This window comes from Antechinus flavipes, chromosome 3, assembly GCF_016432865.1.
Source record: "Antechinus flavipes isolate AdamAnt ecotype Samford, QLD, Australia chromosome 3, AdamAnt_v2, whole genome shotgun sequence".
NCBI lineage: Eukaryota > Metazoa > Chordata > Mammalia > Dasyuromorphia > Dasyuridae > Antechinus > Antechinus flavipes.
Genome location: NC_067400.1, coordinates 534,498,207 through 534,521,078, shown reverse-complemented (window position 1 = coordinate 534,521,078; position 22,872 = coordinate 534,498,207). Strand labels below are relative to the sequence as shown.

General features: G+C 34.2%; 1 protein-coding gene across 1 annotated transcript in view; it reads right to left on the bottom strand.

Annotated features, from left to right (window-relative positions):
• CCDC81 (coiled-coil domain containing 81) overlaps positions 1 to 22,872 on the bottom strand; it is a 70,754-nt gene that overhangs the window by 13,435 nt on the left and 34,447 nt on the right. The window contains exons 6-10 of the mRNA XM_051987287.1: positions 22,596 to 22,711; positions 17,587 to 17,707; positions 10,987 to 11,080; positions 10,228 to 10,374; positions 7,568 to 7,672 (exon numbers count right to left, since the gene is read on the bottom strand). Of these exons, the coding sequence (XP_051843247.1) occupies positions 7,568 to 7,672; positions 10,228 to 10,374; positions 10,987 to 11,080; positions 17,587 to 17,707; positions 22,596 to 22,711 (583 nt within the window). The remainder of the gene's footprint in view (positions 1 to 7,567; positions 7,673 to 10,227; positions 10,375 to 10,986; positions 11,081 to 17,586; positions 17,708 to 22,595; positions 22,712 to 22,872) is intronic.

Genomic DNA, 22,872 nt, shown 5'->3' with positions numbered 1-22,872 from the left:
GAAGCGAATGCCTGGAGTTATGCACCATATTAACAGTAAAAACAAAAGTAATATGATATAGTATCCACAGATACAGAAAAAACTTTTGACAACATACAATACCTATTCCTACTAAAAATTTTAGAAAGCTTAGGGGAAAGTTAATCTTTCCTTAACATGATAAATAGTTACCTATCTAAAATCAAGAGCCAATATTATTTATAATGGGAATAAAGTAGAGATCTTTCCAACAAAATCAATAGTAAAGCAATTTTATTATTATATTATTAATTATTATCATTATCTTGTTATATTATTATATATTATATGTATTATTATTAATATATGTCAAGAAACCTAGAAAACCTAGCAATATGAGACAAGAAAAAGAAACTGAAGAAATAAATTTAGGCAAAGAATAAAATTTTCACTTTTTAGTAAATGATGTGATGGTTTACTTAGAGAAATATTTGATTTCTCCATCTTGATTGATGTTCTAAATTTGATTGAAACAATTAACATACCAAAGTTGCAATATAAAATAAACTCATATAAATAATTAGCATTTTTGTGTATTATCAACAAAATCCAAGAGAAAAAATAAAGAAATTCCATTTAAAGTTACTATAAAAAGCATAAATTGGGAGTTTACCTGTCAAGACACACAGAGGAACTATATGAACAATTATAAAACTCTCTTTGAGTATGAATAAAAGCATTTCTAAATGACTAGAGAAATATTAATTGCATATGGTAAGGCCAAGAAAATATAACAAAAATGATAATACTCAAAAAAGTATTTATTTATTAAGGGCCATGCTATCAAATTACCCCAAAAAAAGTACTTTCTAGAATTAGGAGGAAAAAAAAATCATCTGAAGGAAGAAAAAATTTCAAGAACAAGAAGGGGATTAATTTTAAAAATGAAAAAAGGAACCTAGTAATACAAGATCTCAAACTATATTACACAGCAATAATTATCAAAAATAATTTGGTGCTGTATAAGAAATAGAGAAATTGATTAGTGAAACAAATTACTTAGATAACACAAAGAAGGAAACAAGTATGGCAGCCTAATTTTAATAGATCTAAAAATCCTAGCTATTAGGGTAAGAATTCACTATTCAGCAAAAGCTATTGAGAAAAATGGAAAGCAAGCTGGCAGGAACTAGATATAGAAGAACATTTCATGCTATATACTAAGATAAGCTCCTAATGAATACATGATTTAGACATAAGAAGTGATATCATATGCAAATTAGAGGAACAAGGAGGAAGTTAGATGATAGATCTTTGAATAGGGGAAGAATTCTTTATCAAAGAAAGAAAGGAACACAAAAATTATATTGGACAATTCTGATCATATGAAATAAGTTTTTGCACAAATAAAAGCAATATAGCTAAAATTAGAAAAGCAGCAGGTAATAAAAAAAAAATTTGCCACAGGTTTCTTTGGTAAAGGTCTCATTTCTATGATTAACTAATTAAATTAAATACAAACCATTTCCCAAAGTATAAGAATGGATAAGAAGAAATAAAAGCTATCAATAGCCATATGAAAAATGTTCTAAATCACTAATAATTAGAGAAATGCAAACTAAAACAACTCTGAGATTCCTCAACCACTATTGGATTGGCAAAGTTAACAAAAAAGGAAAATGTCAAATATTGGAAGGGCTGTGGGCAACAAGCACTATTGAAAGAACTGGTCTAGTCGTTTCAGAAATCAAGTAGGAATTATGCCCTAAAGCTATTATACAAAAGCCTCTCTCAAATACAGTGATACTACTATTAGGTCTATACCCCATCCACACATACAAAAACATCCACAGCAACTATTTTTGGTGACAAAGAATTAGAAACTGAGTGTGAGCCAGATAGGAAACCATTAATTGGAGAATGGCTGAACAAGTTTTGGTGTATGACACATGAGTATCATGGAACATTATTGTTCTAAAGGAGGTGGTTTGAGAGACATTTGGGAAGATGTGCATATGCAGAGTAAAGTGAGCCAAATTGGAACAATTTATACAGTACCAACAATACCACATAGACAAACAATATTGAAATCCTGAGGAACTCTAATCAACACAATGATCAAGCAAAATTCCAGAAGACTCATGGTGAACTATGCTCCTCATTTTCTGATAAAGGACAGACTGAGACATATATCTCTTTATGTGACTAATGCAGAAATTTTCTGCTCTACGAAAAGCATTTGTAATAAGCTCTGGTGATTCTCCTGGTGTCACCTTTTAAAGACATCATTTAGTAGTGGATAACTCATATTGATGGCTTGCAAATGACTATAATACCTCAATTGTATATCTTTCCATATCCAGTTGCAAATATAGAATAATCTGGCATCTTGGATCCCATTTAATGATGAATGACACACCTTGACCAAATATCATAGATTCCAGTATACCGTGATAAAGATTAACAGTGAGTGGGTAAAATTAGAAAATATCTAGAATATATCCTCTTTTTGCCTATGAATCTTTAGCTAAACCAGTCAACATAGGAATGGCAAGAGTCCTAAATTTGGAGTTGGAGGTCCTGAATTCAAATATTACCTCTGCTACTTATTATTTACTACCCATTTAAACAACTATTCCATAAAGTCAGTAATCTAGAATGTCTGAGCCTTAATTTATTTGAAAAACTAAAGGGTTGCACTTGATAATCTCCCTTTGGTTCCTTCTAGATATAATTCCTGTGAACCTGTGAAATGGAAACAGTCATAGATACGTGGCTCAATATGTGGTGGAGATGACTGAATCATCTTGAACGAATGAATAAAAAAGCATTTTGTAAGTGATTAAATATGCCAACCATTGAGCTAAATGCTAGAGAAATCATTCCATCAGTAATTTAGTATAACTAACTCCTGCTGTTGGACATGGTAAGCAATTAAACTTGACAAGACTTGCTGCCGAATGTCCTCTAACAATCTACTTCAAGAAATATATTTTATCTTCACAACATTTTCAACTTATCTTCCCTGAGAGTGAGAAGTTATAACATTGTCAACATGCATTTTAAAAATTCCATCCACAAATTCCTTAAATTTAACTGAGGTAAGTACAGGTAAATACATTGTCAGAAATGGCACACGTGTGTGTAAAAAATAATTAGCACAGAACAGCAATCTTTATAGAATTTGTTATTTTAAGTTGTGGTATATGCATGTAATGGAATATTTTTGTTCTATAAGAAACTATTAGAGCACTGATTTCAGAAAGACCTGGAAAGACTCACTGGGAGTGAGTAGAACAAGGGAACATTGTAAACAAAAACAAGATTATGTGGTTCTCAATTGTGATGGACTTAGCTCTTTTCAAAAATGAGGTGATTCTGGCCAATTCTAATAAGATTTGTAATAGAGCCATCTGCGTCTGCAGAGAGCAATATAGGGACTGAATATGAATCATAGCAAAGTATTTTCGCCTTTGGCTTTTTCTTTCTCATTTTTCCCTTCTGATCTTATTTTTCTTGTGCAGTATGATAAATGTGGAAATGTGCTTAGAAGAATTGCACATGTTTAACATATATGGGATTATTTGCTGCATGGGGGGAGGAAGGGAGAAAAATTTGGAATACAAAGTTTTTCAAGGATGAATGTTGAACGTCATGGAACATTATTGTTCTGTAAGGAATGACCAGCGGGATGAATACAGAGAGGACTGGCGAGACTTACATGAACTGATGCTAAGTGAAATGAGCAGAACCAGGAGATCATTATATACCTCAACAACGATACTGTTTGAGGATGTATTGTGATGGAAGTGGATCTCTTCGATAAAGAGAGCTAATTCAGTTTCAATTGATCAAGGATGGACAGAAACAGCTATACCCAAAGAAAGGACACTGGGAAATGAATATAAACCGCTTGCATTTTTGTTTTTCTTCCCAGTTTATTTATACCTTCTGAATCCAATTCTCCCTGTGCAACAAGAGAACTGTTCGGTTCTGCACACATATATTGTATCTAGGATATACTGTAACCTATTTAACATGTAAAGGACTGCTTGTCATCTGGGGGAGGGGGTGGAAGGAGGGAGGGAGGGGAAAAATTGGAACAGAAGTGAGTGCAAGGGATAATGCTGTAAAAAATTATCCTGGCATGGGTTCTGTCAATAAAAACTTATTTAAAAAAGAAAAAACAACAACAAAAAAAAGGATGAATGTTGAAAACCATATTTGCATGTATTTTGAAAAGTAAAATAAGCTACTGTTATTTTTTAAAAGAATGTTATTTTGCAAAGGAATCTATTATAATTAAGTTCTTCCTCTGAAATGGTCCTTCCAAATAAATATTTTTTTTAAACTTAAGTCTCCTTTAAGTCAAATTTCATGGAAGTGATGAGTTAAATTAAGAGGTCTTGTGTTAAAGCTGCTGTCTACTGTCCCTTTCTTCTCCATTCTACTCCTAATCCTATTATTGGTAAATAAGAAAATCATATGTCAGATGTGAGTCAGGAAATATACTATCTTGAAAACCAACTTTCATTCTAGGAAACTTATCTATTGATGGTTCAACCAGATGAGTTTTCTCTAATCCCTAACACAACCTATCTGTGTATTAGCTGAACCCCACAAGGCAATCCTATTCTCAGGACAAACAGAAGATGCAACATCAGTATAAGATACATGGAACTATGACATTGGGAAGCCAAATTGCTAAAACACCAGCCACTAAGAACCTGATTCTTTAATGTACCCATTTTCTCACACATTCAACTTGCTCAGACCTGTAATATTCTAAAAGGAAAAAAAAAACCCTCACTATACTAAAGTAGGATTAGTTCAGAAGCTGACAACAAGTAACAAGAAATAGAATGATAATAAGTAACAAGAGATAGGAATCCTTTCCTGGCTCTTTCTTCTAATCAAGTTCTTTGGGACCATAGCATCCAGGTGACAATGTAGTGCACACAGTGCTGGAACTAGCATCAGGAAGATGAGTTTAAATTCATCCTCAGATTTTACTAGCTGCATGATCCTGGGCAAGTCACTTAATTTTTGTTTGCCCCACTTTCCTCAACTGTAAAATGGTGCTAATATAAGCTCCAACCTCTCAAGCTATTGTGAGGATCAAATAAGATAATTGTAAAGTGTTTAGCATAGTGCCTGTCACATTTATTTAAATGTTTATTCCCTTCAACTTCCCTCATAATTAGATACTGTTGCTAACCCAGGACGGGCTATATAAAAAGATCAAATAAAACAAAATTTTTTCTAACCCAAAAAACCCCCCACATAAATGGAGTTTATTTTATATGCTTTGCTCCTCATCAGTCTTTTCAATATCCAAAATCAATTTTATGCTGCCTAACAATTTTTAGATACTGTGTTCAAATAAACAGTTATCAAATGTCAAGTCAAATCAACAAGTTAAGTGAGGGTATACTATATATTGAAAAGTTTTTTAAAAACTGATAGGCTTCACTAGTGGATAATTCTTATCAATGTCTTGTGAATGGTTTTAATAAATCAAAAATCTTTTTCTATTGGGTATCTTTCTCCATATCTAACTCATGTATTGAGCAAACTGAGATCCTACATAGTTAATAATGGATGTTTTGCATTAAAGCAATGGGTTCTTCCATTCATTTATTAAGGACCTACTTACTATATGCATGACAATAGAGATACAAATACAAAGATATGGAAAATATTTTTAAGATACAAAAACATATCCTGGCCTGAAGGTGTGTACATTCTATTGCAGGAAAAAAGATAAAAGGCACATAGAAAAATATAAAATATATACAAATTTAATACAAAGAAATATTTGAGCTGAGCCTGGTAACATTCAAGGAATTCCATCAGTTAGAGGTAGAGAGAAATTACATGTCAAGCATAGGAACCAGCCTTTCCAGGGTCACAAAAGCAGGACACAGGAAGTATCCTCAAATTTTAAAAAAATAAATAAATTTGTTTTTACATGTAACTGGGAAAAATAAAATATATAATGCAAACGGGAAAAACGGTATGGGCATTTGTTTAAGAGAGAAGTATGAAAACAGGAAAAACTGTCTAATTTCTCCAAATTCATCTGACCTATTCTCTTTCTTCTAGTCAATTTTGAACTCAACTCATTATCCATTTTATTAACTGTAAAGCTATATACTTACTCAATGATAAACCCTAGAATTTATTTGTCCAGCTAACTACATATCATAAGAATAGGATCTGAACATATGATCTCATTGGTATGGGGAGCTACCAAGAAAGAACTCCTTTCCCAATGTAGATTGGCACCTTCTCTTCAATTTATAGTCTTAGAGAGTTATCTGAAGCATGAAAAATTAAGTGACTTGGCCAAGATCACACAGGCAATATGTGTCCTAACTTCAAAGGCAGCTTTCTACTCAATGCACCCTACACTCTGCGTAACATACTATATCTCAGTTGTACAGCCTTGATCTAGAAAGACAGATGTTCTTCATCCCACTGATTTTTTTTTCTATGTGGGTAGTCAAGACAATCTCCTTTGATTATTTTTTAATCAGGAAGACTCATCCTTGTGAGTTCAAATCCAGCTTCAGATACTCAGTAGCTGTGTGATTCTGAACAAGTCATTTTTTTGCCTCAGTTTTCTGATCTGTAAAATGAGCTGGAAAAAAGAAATGCCTAACTACTTCACGTCTCTGGAGTAATCCTAAATGGATTACAAAGAGTTGAACACTGCTGAAACTACTCAGCAACAACTACTCTAGTATCTTTGCCAAGAAATCTCCAGTGGGGTCATGAAAAGTCAGACATGACTAAAAAACACAATAACAAAATATTATTTCCTTGAAGTCAGGGACTACTTTTGTCTTTGTATCTAAAGTACAATGTATGTACAGAACACCGGCACTTAATATTTCTTAATTTGCCCAAAACAACCAATTTTAAGTCCAATGTCTATTTCAATTCCAAGGTAGAAGCCATATCCAATTGTTAGTTGATTGCACTTGTAAGAAAAATTACACTGGCCCAAAATGTTCACATTAAACAGTGTCTAACTTTCATCACAAAGAAAGTGTTGCATCAGATATCAGTAAATAGTAAAGGAGATTAATATAACAGTCTAATTTATTACTGCAGGTTGCTTGGTGCAAAATCTTTTCCCATAAAAACTTTATGGTATATAAATTGAAGAACTCAAAAGCAATGAAAGACCAGCTGACACTCCAATTCACAAAGAATAAAAGCACTAACATTACACCACAGCATCTCTATCATTCAGACATAACAAAAAAAAAAAAAAGGAAGAAATATAAGAATGAAGAGAAGGACAAAATTTTATCATTTGATAGTTATAATATATACATAACAACCTAGGGAGATGCATACTTAAAAGGAATTTTTTTAGATCAAGAAATTGATACTCAAAGATTTAGTTAAGTGACTTGTCCACAGTCACATAAGTAAGAAGTATCACAAGTGATTTAAACTCAGATCTGTGATAAATTGATAGGCAATGACACCAAATGAATAAAGGGACAAATTAAAAAGGAAGGGAAAAGGAAAGGGAGGAAAAAAAGGAAAGGAAAGAAAGGAAGAGGAAGAAATGGGAAGGGAAAGGAATACTTACATAAAATTCAGGTTTCTCCATCTTGTGGTTTCTGATAGCTTCAGCAACTCCAAGATTATATGCAGCATTTTTCTGATTTTGTTCTCGAATGGCCAAGCTTTTAGCCTATTTAAAAAAAAGAAATAAACATACTAAAATGTGAATTTGAATAAAACAACTCTCTGAGCTATCAATGTTCAGCAAAAGCCTGCCTTTCAAAAAACAGCAACAGTCCATTAAAATGACACCAAAAGTAACAGATTATGCCCAAAAATGTCCTTTTCTGAATTTAATTCAGCAATTATTCAATATCTACTATATTCAGCACTGGAAGAAGTAGAATGATAACATAAGGCATTGAAAATATACATCCAACTGGTACTGAGCAACAGGAATAGAGAGAGAAAAGGAGAGAAAAGAAGAGATTGAGAATTTAAAAGTATTTCAGCAAAGATTATCTTTTGCAGTTGCATACTGCAGTTTGCATTAGAAGCTTTACAACAGTCTAATTATTGATTAGTATTTAGGTTAAGTGAAGCCAAGTAATGAGGATATTCTCCATTGATAGATTCCCAGGCACCATGAACAGATATACCAACAGGCAGTTTACTGTGGAAATAGCAATATTCAAGGAAAACCTAAATAATAAATGATCTCTCCAACAGGTATTAAAAGCAAGTGAAGATTCTAGTGACTAGCAGCAATGTTTTGTGTTATTTTTTTTCCTCCTGAGGCAAGTAAGCACTAAATGCCTATAAGACTTAGGTTGGTCTCTTTTTGGAAGATAAAAAGATCTAGAAGACATTGATTCTGAAGAAAACCCTACAACTACTTCTTTGTGAGATATTTTGTGACCAATTTTTAAAGGACACAAGCAAAATTTTTGACACTTTTATTAGGAATAAATAAGGATAATACTGAGGACATAGCAAGGCTTTGAAAATTCTAGACAGTTGTCCAGCAAGGTGATTTTAAGACAAAGCCCAGAGAATAGTGATTAATGAAATTATATAAATCTGGAAGCTCTCTTAATGGAGTGCTATATAAGTCTATGCTTAAACTTGTTCCTATTTTTTGCCAGGAACTTGAATGAATCTATAACTTCAGATGGCATAAAGCTGAAAGGGATAAGCAACTGAACAAAAGAACTGAGATTCAGAAAATAGTGACCTAAAGCTAATGAAAAAAAAATCAAAATAACAAAAATCAGCTTTTAATTACATCACTACTGCAGAATGAATGGTTGGACCATTACTCCAAGGGACAAATGTTAATGACAGAGAGAATGGAGAGCTAGCTGCTCAATTTATATTTTGCTTTTGGCTCATATTTTGCATATTTTGTTTGCCATGAGGAATGGATTTTGGAATGGAAAAGAAGAAAATGAAAAGAGATAATAGATAGTTGATAATTAAGGTTAACTAAGGGGCATGTGGATATGGACTAGACTTGTAATTTTATTCATAGATGGGATACCGGGGGAAAGAAATTCCCTCTATCAAGACAGGTCAGCACCTTCTTTACAACCTAGAAAGTTGCCTAGAACACAGAGAGATTAAGTGACTTGCCTATTGTTATAGAAGCAACATGTGTTGGGGGACAGGACCTTAACTGGGATATTTCTGGTTTCATCCCCAATTCTCTATTTACAATGCCATACTATAAAGCAAAATATATGATTAAAGAGCACCTGCTGCTCTTGGTGAATTTAAGTCATATGGCCCCCATGAACTCCATCCTCTATTACTTTTTTTTGTTGATCCTGTTAGTGATCTTTGAAAGATCATGGATGAAAAGACATTGTGTATTGCAGGCCCCCATGAACTCCATCCTCTATTACTTTTTTTTGTTGTTGATCCTGTTAGTGATCTTTGAAAGATCATGGATGAAAAGACATTGTATTGCAGGATAAAAGAAAGGCAAATATTACTCTGATTTTCCAAGAGAGAAAAAAAACAGTCTAAAAAGCTATATGAAGTTTGATTTCAGTATATTAAAATTCAATCCCTGCGCTCAAAAAGCTTACAGTATAGAAGGACAGAATATGTATATTTATGTGTGTATATATATTTTTCATATATATAGAGAGAGAAATATATGTACATGTATATATATATGTATAAATATATACATATATATATATATGTAGGATAAAAATAGAATATGATAAGTATACCAGAAACTTATAAAGAAATGGTATCAGGGATAAGTGGAACAAAGATGAATTATTTTAGGAAAACAGGGAGAGGCTTCATGGAAGAAACAGGAGTAGAAGCTAAATAAGCAAAAATAAGAGAAATACATTTTCAGAGTAGAGAATGGCATGGATATCTTATACATTTAAACCTATTCTGAATCGGAACTTTGGGATTCTTTTAAAACAAGAAGGGAGTTTAGAGATTAACTTAGTCTGTTGTTGGTGAGTCATTTTGATTGTATCTGACTTTCCGTGATCCATCTGGAGTTTTCTTGGCAAAAATCCTGGAATGGTTTACTATTTCCTCCTCCAGCTCATTTTACAGAAGAGGAAACTGAGGCAGACAAGGCTAATCAACTTGTTCAGGATCACAGAGCTAGTGTCTGAAGCCAGGTTAGAATTCATGAAGATTGCTCTTCCTTACTCTGAGCCCCATTCTACTGTCTGTGCTATCAAATTGCCTAGCTGATGCTGGGATATCTACCTGATGTTTGTGGATTGCCTCCTGGTCTTTCAGCATTAGATATTGTTGCATGATACGGTCATCTTCTATTTCCTTTCTTTTCTTGTCTTCAGTGCTTAACACTGGCACATTCCGCTGGGCTCGTTGTAAGCATACATAGCACATCTCCTAAAATAGCAAGTTGAAGGAGATATTAAACTCACTACTTTCTTTCTCCCCCTTCAAACAGCCAGTAATTTTGTCAGCTCTCACAGGGTTTGTGATCACCAAGCACATTTTGTGGAAAAAAATTTGTAAGAAAACTGTCAATAATGAAAGTTTTTTTACATGAAGTCCCCAAGATTTTTAAAAAACTATTTAGGAGTAAAAAACTATTAATCCAGTGATTAATATGTGATGACATGGAAAAGGGATAAGAGTCTGTAGGTTAGTAACACAAATTACTGGCTCAGTTTTGGTGCTGATTGCTTGAGACACCTCAACTGACTTTAAAAACAATCATATCATGTAAAGGACTGCTTGCTATCTGGGGGAGGGGGTGGAGGGAGGGAGGGGAAAATTCGGAACAGAAGTGAATGCAAGGGATAATGCTGTAAAAAATTACCCTGGCATGCGTTCTCTAAATAAAAAGTCATTAAAAACAAACAAACAAACAAACAAACAAATAAACAAACAAATAAATAAAAGCTGAAAAAAAAAACAATCATATCATCCTATTTAAAAAACAGAAATGAGAGATTAAGGAAAACTGTGTTGTGAACTTGTTTTTAAATATAATACCTGTCCTGCTTTTGCATGGCCCTGGCAAATTGGGGCCACAGGAGTTTTCGACTTAATTTCCATATCTGGTTTCAGAGAACCCGGTGATTTTAATCTAGAAAGATGAAATAGAGAATCAGTTTCTTTTAACACAATTTCTCCTCTACACCAAATATTCATTTTTTGCATTCTTATTTAAATCAAACTTTTGCAGAGAATTGTATAGTTCCATGGACCTTGAAGATCATTTAGTCTTAACCTAGTTCTGAAAAAGGAATCCCCTCAACAATATTTTGAAAAGTAATCCTCCACACCTTTACTTTAAGAACTCCACCAACAAAACCCCACCCCCTCTGCCCACCCTCTCCCTTCCTATTAAAGAAGCCATTTGATCTTCTGGTCCTGCTCACTTCACTCAGCATCAGTTCCTGTAAGTCTCTCCAGGCCTTTCTGAAATCATCCCGTTGGTCATTTCTTACCAAACAATAATATTCCATAATATTTATATATCACAATTTACCCAACCATTCTCCAGTTGATGGGCATCCACTCAGTTTCCAGTTTCTGGCCACTACAAAGTTGGCTGCCACAAACATTCTTGCACATAAGGTCCCTTTTTCCCTCCTTTAAGATCTTCTTTGGGATATAAGCCCAGTAGAAACACTGCTGGATCAAAGGGTATGCACAGTCTGATAACCTTTTGAGCATAGTTCCAGATTGCCCTCCCAAATGGTTGGATGTGTTCACAATTCCACCAACAATGTTATCAGTGTCCCAGTTTTCCCACATCCCCTCCAACATTCGTCATAATCTTTTCCTGTCTTCTTAGTCAATCTGAGAGGTGTATCATCTTTTTTTCTGAACACACTGCTTTTCTTTCAGTGTAGCTGAGTGGTGCCATGGGTAGAATGCTAGGCCTAAAGTCAGGAAGATTCATCTTCCTGAGTATAAATCTGGCCTCGAGATAAGCTGCGTGACTCTGGACAAGTCACTTACCTCTGTTTGCCTCATTTTCCTCATCTGTAAAATGAGCTGAAGAAGAAAATGGCACCCACTCCAGTTTCTCTGACAAGAAAACCCCAGATGGGGTTATAAAAAGTTGAATTCTACTGAAACAACTCAGCAACAACAAATGCTTCTTTCAATTCTACAACCTAATGTCAGTGATTTAACTTTTTCATATGAATTGCTTTCTAGCCATGCTGCCCAAATCTAGGACATGTGTAGTTTATTTTTTGAGTCCAGGGATAGAACTTTACATAAATTTATCTCTTTTAAATGCTACCCACAGATTTTACATACTTTACTATGATATTTTAATAACTTTATGATAGCATCAATATAGACATACCTTTACCAGTGCAGATGAAAATTCATCCATGCCTTTTAAGCTCCTGGTTATATGCCTGATATCTAATAACTGGCTAATATATTAATGTCCTCCCTTTTTCCCCTTATCTAGTATAATTCTGGTCCTTGTCTCCCTACATTTAGAGATGACCTACTCAATATTACTGGAGGTCTTTAATTCTTTTCATACAACAGTGACGCCAAAACTCACTAACTTCCATTACTGAACAATTTTATTTGCTAAAATAATGATTTTATGTCATCTTGAAACTCTCTATGGTCTCCTTTACAATGAACAAAAATATAAATAATAATTGATATTTCTGCAGCATTTTACAGTTTAAAAAGCATTTTCTAATGACAACTTACTATTAGGTAGAGGAAAATAAGAAGACATGTTACTGTATTATTCTTTGGTTTACATGCAATAGAAAATTATGACCATTTTAAAGACAAAAACACTGAGAGTCAGATAAATAAAATAATTTATCTAACCCCATACATCTTACAATAAATAAATTCAGAACAAGAATTTTGACTATTTCCCTCTACCACATTATCTTCCCATTGTTATACCATGCTGCATCAATACAAGTCAAATTAACAAGTATGTACAAAACACTTTTTATGTTCTAGGCGCTGTATTAGATGCTGGGGGTTCAAAGAAAGGATAAAATAAGTATCTACTCTTAAGGATCCCATAGTCTAATAAAGGGGGAAGACAACATAGAAACCTGTAGACAAAAAAAAAGGATATACATGACAAATTTTAGATAACAAAGAAAAAAGAGGATCAGAAAAGATTTCTTGCAGAAGGTAAGATTTTATTTGGAACTTGAAGGCAGGAGATATTGATGAGCAAGAGAATAACAGGGATAAGGGACACCAAATGAAACTGTAGAGTTGGAAGATGGGGTATCTTCTTCTAGGAACAGCAATAGGTCAGTGTCACTGGAATGCAGAGTACATGGAGGGGAGTGATCTTTAAGAAAACTGGGAAGATAGTAAGGGACGACCAGGAGACAAAGGGCTTTAAAAAAACCAAAGACTGTATATTTGATCTTAGGATAATAAGGAACCACTGAAAGTTTACTGAATAGGGGAGAGGAGTGACACTGTCAGGCTCCCTTTGTTTTAGGGAGATCAAATTTGATAGCTGAGTGGAAGATAGACTAAAGTTGCAGTAAATCACAAAACCATGGCTGACTGGGTTCCATTACATTGAGATATATAATCTCTGAGGCCCTCAGTATGACAAGATCCTTTTATACCTCTTTAATTGATTCACTATCACACTCACCACCAAATTTTTTCAAACCTGGTAAAAATCTTTCCAAACTTCCTCTTCCTTTCAGCTGAGAACACTGTCTCCTACTGCATTGAAAAAACTGAGTCATCCATCAAGAGCTCCCTTTTCTCACCACTTCCCCATCTTATATCACTCAGATGTTTTCTATTATGATCTCCTCCTTCACCTCCATCTTGTCTCCCATGAAGAGTTGCTAGGGCAAACCTCTCTACATGCCCTCAAAAAAAGAAAACAAAAAACCTTCAGTGGATCTATCCATCCCCACTAGCTAGCATCCTCTATCTCTCTTGCATTTATTTCATGATTTTAATCATGAAGAGAAGGCTCTTAACAATTCATGCCTCCATTTTTTTTGCTCACTTTTTAACTTTTGGTAGTCTGGATTCAGACTCTATCTTTCTACTAAAACTCTCTTCAAAATATCAATAATCTCAACTCCCAAATCTAAGGGAATACTAATATTAATAATAATCATATTATAATAACTTATAATTATAATAACATTTATTATGATAACTAATATTTATGTGCAGCTTGTGACAATGATTCTATTCTAAGCTCTCATGACACTGTGCTCTCCTGCTTCTCCTTCCACCTGTCTTGACTACTTCTTCTGGGTCCCATTTGTTGGATCTTCACATAGATTTTTGCCTTCATCTATTTTTTGAAATATGGAATGTTTCCTGGTTTCTAGGTCTTAGAACCTTTCCCATCTCTCCATCATTCTGCAAAGGTTATCAAACACCACTTTCACAATTCTGTTTGTATATTTTTCCCATACTAAGGGATATAATACAATTCAATCCTGGTAACAAGAATTCATTAAGGACAACAATGAACAGGTTTATAAATCTGTCTTCTTATTGTGAGACTTTTCAATCCATCTAGTCTGCTCCCTTATTTCCATTATTAGAAGTATCTTCATGGACAGTGAATTTGATGTTCAGTGTGTTCTTTAAGCAATTCTTTTTTCCTTCCTTCAATTTCAATTGCTTGAGTAGAGTACCCTAGTTCATTCTCAGCAAATGTATAGTGCTAGACGACTTGGAGAAAGGAAAGATCTGGAGTTATAAGACACTTATTAGATGGTAACCAAAAGCACTTAAACTCTCACAAAGCCAGTTTCTTCTGTCTGAAGTAATATTTAACTTATTTCAGATGGTTAATGGGAGGGTCAAGTGAAATAGAGTAAGTCTATGAACTGATGCTAAATTAAGTAAGCAGAACCAAGAGAATACTGTGCACAGTAACAAGATTATGTAATGATAAGCTAAGATGGACTTGGTTCTTTTCAACAATGAGGTGATACAAAGAAAATTCAATAGACTTGTGATGGAGAGAGCCATCTGCACACAGAGAGAACTATGGAGATTGAATGTGGACCAAAGCATAGTATTTTCACCATTTTGTTGTTTCTTTGCTTGTTTTTTCCCTTTTCTCTCATTTCCTTTTTGATCTGATTTTTCTTGCACAGCATGGAAAATATGGAAATATGTTTAGAAGAATTGCATATATATAATCCATATCAGATTGTTTGCTGTCTTGGGAAGAGGGGGAGACGGAGAAAAATTGCAACACAAGTTTTTGCAAAGATGATTGTTGAAAATTATCTTAGCATGTATTTAGAAAAATAAAACACTATTTAGAAAAAAAAATAAATGAGGCCAGCGTTTTGCCAACCTGAAAGTGCTACACAAATGTCAGCTACTACTATTATGCCCCAGAAGGTAAGAAATATATTTCAATAAACTAAGAAAATTATTTTATTTCTCATTTTTCCACTCTCCTCAACAGACACAAATACATCTTAGCCAAAGCAACATAATCAAAGTGACAGAATCCTTTGTAGTGACTTAAAACCTGTAATAAACATGAGATCACTTTGACTACTTTACCAGCTGTGGCCAACATAAACACATTCAGAAAAAAAAAAAACTTCACCACTGAAAGCACTAATATAGCATAACTAGAGAAAGAAAACTAAAAAGTTAACCACCCTCTCAAAGATAATCCTCCCCACCCAAGGAGAGGTCAATGATCACTGCTTGTCTTGAGAGGAATATGGGTTATATTATTAGTCTGTGGAAAAAAATTCTCTCCAGATTAATAACTTTTTGTCCCAAGAATTGCAATGTTTCAAATACCTTGGGATAGTTGTGAGTCAAATTTTTCTGGACTTTTAAAATAATCTCCCCAAGCACCACCACCTTGTTATTAATGCCTTATCTTCTACCACTGGGAAACAAAACTTGGCACAAACATGTTCTTCTAGATAGAGAGTAAACATTTTTAAACAGTAAAGGACTATTTTATTTAACATTGATATCTTCAAAAAAACATTTGTATGAACATGAAATTTCTCATTTCACAGGAATGGGAATTTTTAGTTTACTAATTTTCACATTGAATAAGAATCAGTGCCCTTTTTCAGAAAGGAATATTGGTAACTTTAGGATAAATGGATACAGCAAAAGAGAAAAAAACTAGGAAACAAAAGAGGAATATAGGAGATTGCTTTAATAATCTAAATACAAAATATTGATGATTCTGATGACAGAAAAATAGAACAATAAGGACAAATTTTTCCATAGATTATATATGGATTTATATAAATAATACTCTATAAATCAATTAACAAGCATTTATTTAGAAAGTGCTTTTTATGTGGCAGGCAATGTAGTAGGTTCTGATGACAAAAATACAAAAAAATGAAACAATCCTTATATATTTTTCCCATACTAAGGGATATAATGTTGTTTTCAATCCTGGAGACTATTTAATTCATTAAGGTTAACCACAATGAGTAGTTCTATATATCTTTCTTCTCACTTTGAGGCAGTCTGTTATATATGACTAATCTCAAAATTACATTCTAATGGGATGGAGAGGGGAGAAAAATATACACAAAAATAAGCATGCATGAAACATCAAAAAATCACATATAAGAAAATGGAGGTATGGGAAAGTCAGTAGCACCTGAGAAAAAGAGGAACCAGGAAAAGCTTCATTCAGAAGGTTTAAGGCTTGAGTCTTAAAGGAAACCCCAGACTCCCAGAGACAGAGTCAAAGGAGTATACTACAGCCATAGGGTACAACCAATGCAAAAATACTGAAATGGAAAATGGAGGACTGTAGATGAGGAAAAGAAAGGAGGTCAGTTTGGCTTAATGGTAAGAGTACACAAAGTGAAATAATATTTAATTAGCCTGAAAAAGTAGAATGAGGACAAATTTATATATAAAATTCTAAGACATAGTAACAGTAACAAGACTTTGGACAACTTTGTAATATTCTTCCATGACAAGATATTTTTTTGCCAGTGGTTAAGATCTGAAATTTTCATTTCTTCTGTGTAACTTGTCCACCTAAGGATTTAACAGGATTTTACTTTTTACATAATATTTTAAACCACTGTCTAAGGTAGGTAGAGTATTAAGTAGTATTATATCAAGAAGTATTATATCCATTTTACTATAAGAAAAACAGAAACCTATAGAATAAAATGAACTGTCCAGGTCAGGTCACACGTCCAATAGACAGAAAAACTAGGATTCGGATACAGATGTTCTGTTCCCCGTTAAGTATGGTGCTCTTTCTATTATAGAATGGTGCCCTTTTATTTATCACTCTATCCAGAAGTCCTAGACCAAGTTAGGAAGAGATCTCCTGACTAACATCACACTGAGGAGACACGACACCCTTATGAATATTTTCTAACTGAAAATATTCATGAAGGAGGACTAAAGAGTGAAGTTCCCATCAAAAATATGGTCCAAACATAAAATTAGTTCACAAAACAAAGGCTTAGCCTCAGTTGCTGTCAACAGATTACATTCCTAAACTTAGTGCCACGTGAGTGAAATGTTAAGATTTTTAAAAATGACTCATTCTTTAAGTATGCGAGAGAAATGTCAATTTTTTTTAAAAAATACCATTTTTAGGACTCTTAGCGAATGACTCACCTTTCAGGAGCTGAAGGTTTTAGACTATTGTTCTTCTCTACCCGGTCTATCAAGTTGATTCCTGTCACTTTGACAGGAGAGATGGCTTGCCTTGCTCGGAGCCTCTTGGCTGAAATACTCTCTGTAAAATGAAGAATAAAGAGAAATAGAAGGCCCCAAAGCAGATTTTAAAATTCATTTTAAATATGAATTTTCCATTCTCACCTGGATATTAAGTCAAGTAAATTCCATTATTTGTGGAATGCTAGATTCTGAGATTGGATGACACTCTCATCATCTTAAATTGATGTTTTTTACCCCATCGTAGTCAATCAGCAAATATTTAATGGGTGCCTACTACACTCAAGGGACTGGAGGAAATTCAAAGATATATAATATACAAGACAGTGAGTGCTACCCTCAAAAAGCTTTTAATATAGTTAGTGATATAAGACATATAAGACATAAATATATGATTAGTTAAATATCAGTAATGGTTCAAAGCTGCAAAAGTAAATGTATTTCATTGGATCGAACCTCTTTTGACTCCACTTGAAGTTTTGATGGCAAAGATACTATAGTAATTTGTCATTTCTTTCTCCAGCTCATTTTACAGATGAAGAAACTGAGTCATATATTGTTAAGTGCCTGAGACTGGACACTTTTCATTTTCCCTAAATCCAGGCCTACAGTTCTATCTAATCACCACTGAGCTGCCTTAGCAAAAATAAGATACCACTACTAAACGAATAGTACAGATGTTAAGTGATATGAATTTAGAGGAAGAAAAGATTTCTTCCTGGAAGAGGTAGAATTGGACCTTGAAGGAAAAGTAGGTTGAGAGTCAGTGCATGGCAGGGAGGGAATACATCCCAGGAAGAAAAGACATAATGTGGACACAATGACCAGCCACAATTCCACAGGACTCACGAAGCTTGCTACTCACTTCCAGAAAGAGTGCACAGATTGAGGCATGTTTGGCAGGGAAGGAGAGGGGGAGATAGGAATTTGGGGCTTTTTGACACTTTCTGAATAACAGTTTTTTCCCCTTGCTTTTTTTAAGGTGGGATAATAGGGATAATAGGGGGAGGAAGGAAGAGAATATGAACCTAAAAATAAAATTTAATTTAATTTAATGAAAGTAATGTAAGAAACAAGCACAGGGGCCAAAAAAGCCCAAGCTATGGTGATATATAATGAATGGATAAATTTGACTAAAGTGGACATTTTCTATAGGGGAAGCAATAGGAACTGGATATAATGGAGGGCTAAGGAAGGAGGTTTAGAGTGGTTAGTGTAATAAGTAGAATGCCAGACCTAGAATCAGTAAGGCTCATTTTTCCAAATTTTGAAATCTGACCTCAGACATATACTATCTGTGTAACTCTGGGCAAGTCAGTTTAATTCAGTTTTCTCATTTATAAAATAAGTTAGAGAAGGAAATGGCAAACCACTCACTTCAGTATCTTTGTTAAGAAAACTCCAAATGAGATCACAAAGAGTTGGACACAACTAAAAAATAACTCAACAACAACAAGGAGGTTTGGACTTTATCCTATAAATTTTTGTTCTATGTTTGCTAAGCAATTAGAATGCATGGAAGATTTCTAAGCCAAGATGTGAGTTGATGATAACAGGGCAAGTCACAGAACCTTTCTTCACCCAATGCAGAGGCAGATTCTCTGCAGTAATTATGGCTGTTACACAACCATCTAACGAGGTGCTTTTAAGATGAAGATGAAAAGCTGATGAAAGGAATTTTAAACCTCACATTAATATGACCTGACCTGAGAACAAAGAAATTTAATTTTAAAAGGATTTGAAATAGAGTGGTGACAAATGAATCACAAAATTGCAATACTTCTTACACTCTTCCTGAAAAAACTAGAAACTGGAAACCAAAATTGTAATTCTTACATCTTCTAAAGAGAATTTCTTTACTACTGTTCCAGAAATGAGAGACACATTGACAAACACAAAGCAGGGGCAGAGAGTGAAAGGCACAGTTATGCCCATAAAATAATTTTCCCTGTGTGTCCAATTATTCTGCTTAAAATTTTCAGTTATATAATCATAGAATCTAAAAGCTGAAAGGGATCTTGGAGGCCATCTAACTCATCCAAAGAATACTCTTTTGCATGGATTGAGGCACTGTAACTCTGGAAAATTTTTGTTTGTTTTTCTTGCTGAAGCAATTGGGGTTAAGTGACTTGCCAGGGTCACACAGTTAGAAAGTGTTAAGTGTCTGAGACCAGATTTGAACTAGATCCTCCTGACTCCAGGGCTCGTGCTCTATCCACTGCACCAACTAACTGCCCCAGCTCTGGAAAAGCTCTGGAAAATTTAGGTTAAAAGGCAAATATTTTAACTAAAGACAATTCACTAAATTATTATCTTTAATAATATCACAGTATACCTGAATATTACTTTAGCCTTGTGATGCAGGAAGTCTATTAGCAAAAGGACCAGGAGATAATTGTTTCTGATAATGAGTTAGGGGTTAGGAGAGGCAAGGGTAAGCATTCAAGTATAATGAGAACAGAATTGGGTATTTCATTGTGGGATAATATGGGGGATAACTGTGTGGATAGTGGAAGCAGGGAGCAGTTTATGAGGTTCTGGATGTTGGGATGGGAAACAGAAACGATAAAACCCAAATGGGAAGGAAGCCAAAGATAGCTTAGATCTATGTGATAATTACTCTGCCCATTTCATCATTTTCCAAAGGCTAGTACCACACCTGGGTTTATATGAGATTGTGTGTGTATATACAGAAATATGCATGTATATTAGTCCCTAAACATGTATATATGTATACATGTATATGCATAAATACATAATGCACAAATATACAGACATATATACACATAACTTCAGATCTGGTTCAAATATATATGTGGGCCTGACCATAAGCTCATAGATTTAGAGCTAGAAGATATGTCAGAAGTTATATAGTCCAATGCTTTCTTTTTTAGATATACATTTATCACCCTTTCCACTGTTCCAAGATGCCTCCCATACATAAAAATTTTATATATTACATATATACATACACACATATAAACACACGTGTGTGTATATATTTGCTATATGTGTGTATTCATGTGTTAATTGCATAGGGTTTCCAGAGTCATGAATACATTATCAAAAGGGAATTGACCTTGGTTTTAGAGTTAGTTCTACCACTAACCAGCTATGTAGTCTTTAAAAAGGAATTCATCTCTTTTGGATCTCTTTCTCTGATCTATAAAATAAAGGAGTTGACTAAAGCAAGCAGTTTTAACCCATTGTCTAGTGAATTTTTAATGTATGTTGATAACTATTACAATATAATTGGCTTCCTTTGCAATCTTATGCATTTTATTTCATCATTTAAACCATTATTCTAAAAAGAACCCTTAAGTATCACCATATTGCCCAAAAAGTCCATGACAAAAAACATTAAGCAGCTCTGGACTGAAAGATCTTAAAGATATTTTCCAGCCCTCACATTCTATGTTCTAAAGGTTCTCACATGTTGTTTATTAACATGTTTTCTTCTGAAGTTCTTTCCACTAACAGGACTTCTCTCCTGTAAGATTCCACTGCCTCAGGTACTACTATAAAAAAGCAAACAAAACCGGAAACCATCCTTCCTCCAGTCACCTTGTTAGCTAGCTTTTTGACAATTTGGGTGCAACTTGTTTCCCTATTACTCCATTCCTTGCTCTCTAAATCAGAAATTCTTCATGGAAAGAGGTGCCCATCTCATTTCTTTAGAAAGACGAGATGTGTCTATTTTTGTCTATTCTAACTGCTCTCTACCTCTTAATTAATTGACCTGAAAGGGGGCTAAGGCTAAAAAGAAGATTCTACTTTCTGGAGGAAAGCAAAAGAACAAGCTTCCTATTAAAGAGAAGGAAGAAAATGACCTGTCAGAATTAGGTATTTTATATATATATATATGACTGATTTAAACAAGGCGTTAACTCAGTGGAATTGATAAGACAATGGTTATCTAGTTTATAGTTTAGCATGTGACTTCTCTAGTTCAGATTGATTTAATCTTACAACAAAAATGGTTCCCTAGTGATATAATGATTGGTTTATACTCAGAATACTGTAATGATGTAATTGTAATAGAGCATATAAACTGGGGACAAACTCAGCCAGAGACAGACTTCAAGATAGAGACCCTCATGGTGGCTCTCCTGCCTTCCTCACTAAAACCAAGACCCATTCCAGAAGACCACCAACAAGCAAGCCGGGCCCAGCCAAAGGAGACAGACTGTGAAGGAGATAATAAAGACTTTGGACTTTATCCTTGACTATTCTCGTGGTGGCTATTCTGCTGAAAACAGGGCTGGTACCGAGACCTCCAGAGTGCTAACCAGAATATTACATATATATATGCAATTATATATTTTATAATGCAAATACACACACACACACACACACACACACACACACACACAATGAGGTGATTCAAAACAATTCACAGACTTGGGATGGAAAATGTTATGTCATCCGCAAATAGATGAAGATGTATGAAGATTGAATGTGGATCAAAGTATATAGTATTTCACCTTTTTGTTGTTTGCTTCGGTTTTTTTCCCCTCTCTCAGGTTTTTTCCCTTTTGATCAGATTTTTCTTGAGGAATTTGATACATATGGAAATGTTTTGCAGAATTGCACATGTTTAACCTATATCATATTGCTTGCTATGTTGGGGAGGGGAGGAAAGGGAAGGGAGAAAAATTTGGAACATGAGGTTTTACAAAGGTAAATGTTGAAAACTATCTTTGCATGTATTTGAAAAAATAAAATACTATTTTAAAAATTATTACAATTAATTTGCTATAGTTACAAGAGTCACTCAGCAACATCTTTCAATATCCTGTGGTGAGGGAGTAATAGGACGTACACAGACATCATTCACGAATCTCTGACTACTTCTCCAAAGGTAAATGTTGAAAAGTATTTTTGCATGTACTTGGAAAAATAAAATACTATTTAAAAATTAACGGGATGTACAGACATCATTCACATACCTCTGACTTCTTCTTTTTCTCCCTGGTCTTTGTTCTTAGACTCTTGAAGGCCAGTCGGTTCATCTTCTTGGATGGTTTCTATAGCTGGTTTTGTTTCTGAATCTTTGGACTCAATCCTAGAAGTAAACCCAAGATAGTCTCATATACTGTGGAGAGCCACAACACAGAGTTGTGTGCCCCTTTACCTCTTGCAAACTCTCAGGTAGAAATTTAAAGTGAAAAATAATGTCCTTAGAAAGGTTGAGTACTATTGCTCTTTTAAAATCCACCAGATCCA